Genomic DNA, 6,685 nt, shown 5'->3' on the forward strand with positions numbered 1-6,685 from the left:
TGTAAAAGTTTCTATCCATACGTAACAATGAAGTTAAAATAGAAAATGTAGTACCATTCTTACTAATAGATAGTTATTTATTTTTATTAATTTTTTTTGACAATTTTGGTTATATTTTTCTTTAAAATAATTATTGCGTTGATTTTATTTTTAACATTTATTTTTAATTTTAAAAGATCAGAAAATTTATGTTAAAAATTTAAATAATAGAAAAAAATATTTATTTAACTTTTATCATCATCAATACTTCTAATTTATTTGACGTTTTTTCTTAATCTTCATCTCATCATTAATGTTATTTATATAATTTTCTTAAATCACTTAATTTTTCTTTTTTAACTCTTTTATATATATAAAGTTGGATATGTAAATGATGATGTGACATTTCTTAGAAGCTAAGATTACTATTTATCTAATTTCTAAAAAAATATTACAAATCATACAACAATAATTAGCAATTTAGAATGTTAAAAGACATAAAAATTTTTTTACCATAGTTAACAATAATTAAAAATTTATACTATTTTAAATTAATATTAAAGTTTGATTAACTATTTAATTTTGTCTTTGTCACATAAATTGAAACAAAAAATGATTCATATTGATATTGGGCCCGTGCTAGCACAGGCTCCGATGTCTAGTTATTTCAATATCCCATAACCACATTCAATACATTAGAAATTAATTGGATATAACTGTAAATGGAAAATGAATCACGATTTAAGGAAAATAAATGTTTGCAATACCATAATAATTAAGGAGAGAGTAAGATATTATTTTAATATCCTAATTCGGAACTTTTAATCTACTACTCAATTAAAAAGAAAATGCATTTAATAACATTAAAAAGTTATTAGTGTAATATTTTTTGTCATTCTAGTAATTCAATTCAATCAAACTTAATTTTAAAGATAAAATAACATTCTCTATTTTAATTGTTATCAATATATTTCAAAAAATTATCGTGAAAAGGCTTTTCTTGCATCTTATTTTAATTTTCATATACTATTATTATTTTTTCTGTCATTTTTCAATGATTTTTTATTTCGATTTAAAATTTAATGTTTATTCTTAAAACTCTGATGGTAGAAATTAAGGTGGAGTAGAATATAATAAATGATGATTCTTCTACTAAAGAAGAAGATATAACGAAATTGAAAGGGTGATATTTTTTTTTTTAAATGGATAGGAAATTCTATTAAGGTATCATTACGTCATTATTCAATATATTTTTAATATAAATTTCATTTGTTGATGCATTTGTTTAGTACTCCCTCTGTCCCTAATTACTTGTTCACTTTTCCTTTTATAGTTGTCTCTAATTACTTGTCCATTTTGACAAATCAAGAAAGAACATTTTTTTACCTATTATACTCTCAATTAAATGACTAATTACTTTGAAAATTGCAGAACTTTTCATCTACTTCATAATTAATAGGGGTAAAATGATAAACTCACTATGTCATTAATTGATTTCTTAATAAATGTGTCAATTTAAAAGTGGACAGGTAATTAGGAACAGAGGGAGTATTACAGAAGGATGAACTTCATGCAATGGAATAATTTGTTATTAGCAAATATATTTTAACTTATTTGATAAAAAATATATTCTTCCTCATTTAATAGATGTAAAATTTGTGAAGCTTTATTTTTTTCACAATCTTCATATTATTAAGACAAATAATAATATTACGATTAAACAACAAAGTAAATATAAAATTAATCAAAAATATTTAATTTTAATGCTCGCGTGAATTGCGGCCAAGTTCTCTAATTTAAAACAAAAAGGTAAAATTTAAATGGGTCTACAATAGAATTCCTAGAAATCCGACTTGAAAAATTATAGTTAAAAATAGAAAAATAAAAAGTGAAATAAATTTAATTGAGAGTTATCCTTCGTCTGTCCCATTTTATGTGACACTTTTTATTTCTCGAGAATCAAATAGTTTAAGTTTGACCATAAATTTGCGTATGGTATCTTCAATTTTGTTAAAATGAAATTTATATATTTGTAAACTACGTAAAAATCAAAATATTATAATTCATAATAATTAATAATTCAAAATATTTTAAAATGTATGAAAAATTTAAGATCAAAGATAAACTAAAGAGAGTAAAAGGGGAGAATGGAAAGTAGGAAAAAAGAGAAAAAAATGAATATATAGAGAGAGAAACTGAGGGAAAAAAGTCAGAAAAATAATAATTCATGTGGGTTGTTGTATATGTAGAAAGACACGTGTACAATTAATGAGCCACAATTAATTTTATAGTACAATTTGAAATGCTTTGTGTACAACTTGGTAGTGCCGTGATCGTCCTCTAAAGTCTCACTTCTAATCAAAATCTTTAAATTGAGACAGTTAAAGTAATATATATTTGGAGCTATTGTGTCTGGTAACTGTATATATATGTATGAGTATAAAAGGTAGTACACATGTCTTCAATATAGTGAATGATCAGATAGCTGGCGACATATAATACTTCTATTTATTCAAAGTTAATGTACAATTCTTTTTGCACGCTGTACAACTAATTTAATAAAGTTAAAAGTTAATGTAGAAAAATTCTTTGCACGTTGTACAACTAATTTAATGTAGTGTTAGTGTACAACTAATTTAATGTAGTGTTAGTCCTTTTAACTGTCATTTCTAAATAAGAGTAATAAAATATTCTGATGGTCTTTAGACCTTTGAAATTCTGATGTTGAAATGCAGATATAAAGAAAAATTTATTTTGTACCAGGCACACTTATTGTCAGTTGTATGAGGGCCTCTTTGGCTGCCATTTGTATATTCTGGGACCCACTGGCTACTTTTTACCTATCTGAATTTCTTACTTTTTCTCTCCTTAAATTTTAATCTTTTCTCTTACTTTTTCTTTCTCATCACACATTGTCTTCTTTTTTCAGCTTCTTTTTAACCCTTAACGTAATTTTAACTTTAGTTTAATTAATTATTTTTTTCATTTTATTCTCTCTATTAATTTATTATTTTTTGTTCTCGAAATTCAAGCTATAAAATATTTTTTATAATATTAACATGACAAGAATTGCAACTAATAATATTTTAGGTTGAATTGCAACTTAGTGAGAAGGTTATATTTTTGAACAAACACTATAAGTTGCAATTCTTATCATGTTAATATAATATTTTTTTTTATTTAAAAATATCAATTAAATTTCACATAGCTTGAATTTCAAGAATAAACATATATCATATAAATTGAGAGAGTATGTATGTATGTAGGAGTTAATGGATGATTTTCGATTTTGGATTACATGAAAATAGAAACAAAACTTATGTAATTATTTGTGAAGATTACGGAAGGTCTTTCTGTTATATTTTCTTGTTGGAGAATATTAGATACATTTAAGTGTTTATGAAATTAGAAAATTATGAAACTATTGAGAAGAGAAAAAAAATTGATTTTATACTCTTTTCGTATTAGTTATTTTACTTTTTTTTACATATTCTTTAAGAAATTATTAATAAAAGTGATAATTTACTAATTTACTCTTTAAGATATTTAATTTTTTATAACTTTACAAATTTTGTTTATACTTTAAAACAAATAATTGCTAGGGTAATGAAAATTTAAAAAATGATAGTTTAATTTTGTTAATCGATAAATAATTTTAATAATTTTTTTTAGTAATTTATATAACTAATATAGGATAGAAAAATAATAGCAAATGTTAGGAGTATGATGAATTAGGCTAAATTTTATACTTTTAAAATTATTTAAAGATAAGGAAAATAATAAAATTTGAAATAATGGTCAAAACAAAACAAAAAGTGGAAAAGTTAAAATAAAGGGAAAAAGTTAAAAAGTAAGAGAGAGAAGGAACTTTGACCCATTTTTTTGAAAATGAGACCCTCCACGTGTTTAACAGCCAATTGAATTGGGCCAGAAAGGGAAAATTTTCATTGTACACTTTTAATTGCTTTTTGTACAATAATGGGATGCTGTGTTCGTCCCATCAAGTCCCATTTCTATATAGGAGTAATATACTAAATGAACCATATAGGAAATAAAGTCATAATTTCTTCTCATTTTATACAAAACTTATAAATATTTCAATTATCGATTCACCTTTACTATATGCTTAAACATGATCGCACAAGGGTATATTAGAGATCCCAATGCAACCATTTAAAAAGTTTTTAATTTTGTAATAATGGTAGAAGTGGTCTACTAAACTTAAATTAGTTCAAAAATAAATAAAATTCTCCAAGCCAACATAAAAAGTTAATACTATAAATAACAATCATGACAATTGACAAGAATCTTTTTTTCTTGACATAACCAACTAGTCATCATTTCTAATTATAAACAGCAAATTTAATATCGTTATTATAACTGTTACAAATTAATGGAAGAACCGCAAATAATGGTTATCCTTTAGTAATCCCCCATTAAACTCTTCCTAAACCTGCATGCCATTTCCCTCTTTTACAATACAATAAAGCCATAAAAAATTCATTAACCTTAAAATAAAAATAATCATCCCTTCTCTTTTTTTCATCTAACACATTTTTAACGGCTAGCCAAGGCGGTGAATTTTCTAAACCGCCATGGCAGCCTATTCTAAGGTCCATCAACCTTCACCAGAAATTTGATTAACGTAATCTAATTTGTATAATCATCGTTGTTGTTGTTGTGAAAACTTTCTTACGCTATTTGTTATTGTTGTTAAAAATTTTTTTAATTCTTGACGTACGTATCTGAATATTTGAGATGGGAGATATTAAAGTTACTCGTGCAAATCAAGAGAAACATATATCTTCATCATCGTCTAGTGAATTATCAGATCAATGCGAGGAATTACAACGTTTAGAGGATGCACCACCTTTTTGGAGGAACCCTAATAAGAAGTTATCAAAGCAACTTTCCATGTGTGAGATTCCACGTGACATTGCATGGGAAAAACGACGTCGTCAATTTCTTCATCAAGAGAGGAAAAAGAATATTATTGGAAATACTCAAGACGTTGATGCATATATAACTGATGAGGATTTGAATGAACTTAAAGGTTGCATAGATTTAGGATTTGGATTTAATGAAGAAGAAGGGCAAAGGTTATGTAACACCTTGCCCGCACTTGATCTTTATTTCGCGGTGAATCGTCAGTATTTAACTAGCCCAATCTCTTCACCGGGTAGCAATAAAGGGTCAATGTCATCTCCGGGTTCATTGAATTCTCTCGGAGGAAGGTCATCCTCTTTTGGAAGCCCTAGGAGTGATCACGTTGATGCATGGAAGATTTATAGCCCAGGTATTAAATTGTGTGATCATTTTATCTAAAAAATGAACGTTATACCGTATAGTGACTAGCTTTATTTTTATTTATATCTATATATTTCATATAATATAAATGTTGTGTAGGTGATGATCCTCAACAAGTTAAGACAAAGTTGAGGCATTGGGCGCAGGCAGTGGCTTGTTCTGTCAAGCAGTCTTATTGAAGTTGAAAGGGTGGTGATGAAATTAAACACCATGTTCTGACTATGTTTTCTATTCAAAGAAATTAATTTCCTCTTTCATCGTATTCACCGATTCAGACCTTGTATTTGAAATATAGTCATGACTTTTAATTTGCGGATGGACTGAGACTCATGCGCCAAATGATCAAAACAGAGCTACATAGTTGTAGGCGGTCAATTTCACCACTAGTTATGTTGATTCTCAATTTAGTTAATTGAGGCAACAAGGATTTAAGTTACATACAGTATTGATATGTAAATAATTTTATTCGTTGTTGGTGTATTTTGACCTTTATTGATGAATGCTTCTCCTTTTTTCTTAAAGAATTACCCATTGACGTTTATATAGATAAAATATTTGTTATTGTTATTTATTTGATTCGATAATGTAAAAAAAAGGCTTATTATCCACATTATTAATCTCCAATATCACTTGATGGCTGATAATGAAAGTCACGGCTAATATAATTTGGGAAAAAATGAAAAATATATTTCGAACTATCGTAAATGGTATTTTAATACCCTTCGTTATAATTTTAGGATGCTGATGTCCTTATTGTCCAAATTTCGGGGCGTATATACCTTTTCTATTAACGACGGGACACGTGTCACAATCTAAAATATTTACCTGATTTTTATTAAATTTTTACTCATTATTAAAAGATCCACCCATATTAATTAAAAAACCCCACCCAAATAATATAATACCCATACCCAAATTATAACCCAAAACCCTCAAAACACTTCTGCATCTTTTCCGTTTCTCGACCTCCGAATTTTGATCGAACATAATAAAATCATATTTCACTAATATATTTGTACTTTTAAAAAAATATTAATTTATAATATTAATGAGACCACATATTTATATATGGGTCTTCTGAAAATATATTATTTTATTATGTTACTGAAATGAGTGATTTTTTTCAATGAACCAAGTTAGAACAAAAAAAAAAGAGTATTATTTTAAAGAGATTATTAATTAATCGAATATTAATTTAGTAAAATTTAACCGTACACACGTTAAAATTTATATTTAGTGTAAAAACCCCTAAGCGTATTCGGCATTTTTAGGTTGACTCAAAGTCAAACTTGCAAGAACCCTTGCTCTTTTTTTCCTTTTATTTTGGCAAAACCCTTGTTAGGTCTCATTGTATAAATAGCAGAAGTTTCTAGCAAAGCCTAAAGTAGAAGAAACATAC

The 6,685-nt window shown here is 26.4% G+C and overlaps 1 protein-coding gene across 1 annotated transcript; it reads left to right on the forward strand.

Annotated features, from left to right (window-relative positions):
* The first annotated feature begins 4,733 nt into the window (after positions 1–4,733).
* On the forward strand, positions 4,734–5,749 carry LOC102579207 (uncharacterized). Its single transcript, XM_006347673.2, has 2 exons — positions 4,734–5,275; positions 5,386–5,749. The coding sequence occupies exons 1-2, from the start codon at positions 4,738–4,740 to the stop codon at positions 5,463–5,465; spliced, it is 618 nt and encodes a 205-aa protein (XP_006347735.1). The 5' UTR covers positions 4,734–4,737; the 3' UTR covers positions 5,466–5,749.
* The last annotated feature ends 936 nt before the right edge of the window (positions 5,750–6,685 follow it).

The sequence above is a fragment of the Solanum tuberosum genome, unplaced genomic scaffold (genome assembly GCF_000226075.1).
Source record: "Solanum tuberosum cultivar DM 1-3 516 R44 unplaced genomic scaffold, SolTub_3.0 scf00092, whole genome shotgun sequence".
In the NCBI taxonomy this organism is placed as follows: Eukaryota; Viridiplantae; Streptophyta; class Magnoliopsida; order Solanales; family Solanaceae; genus Solanum; species Solanum tuberosum.

Excerpts from the sequence above, each read along its gene's own strand:
- LOC102579207 (XM_006347673.2), top strand. The coding sequence starts at position 4,738 with ATGGGAGATATTAAAGTTACTCGTGCAAATCAAGAGAAACATATATCT. Across the intron at positions 5,276-5,385 it reads ATGGAAGATTTATAGCCCAG|GTGATGATCCTCAACAAGTT; the intron begins GTATTAAATTGT and ends AATGTTGTGTAG.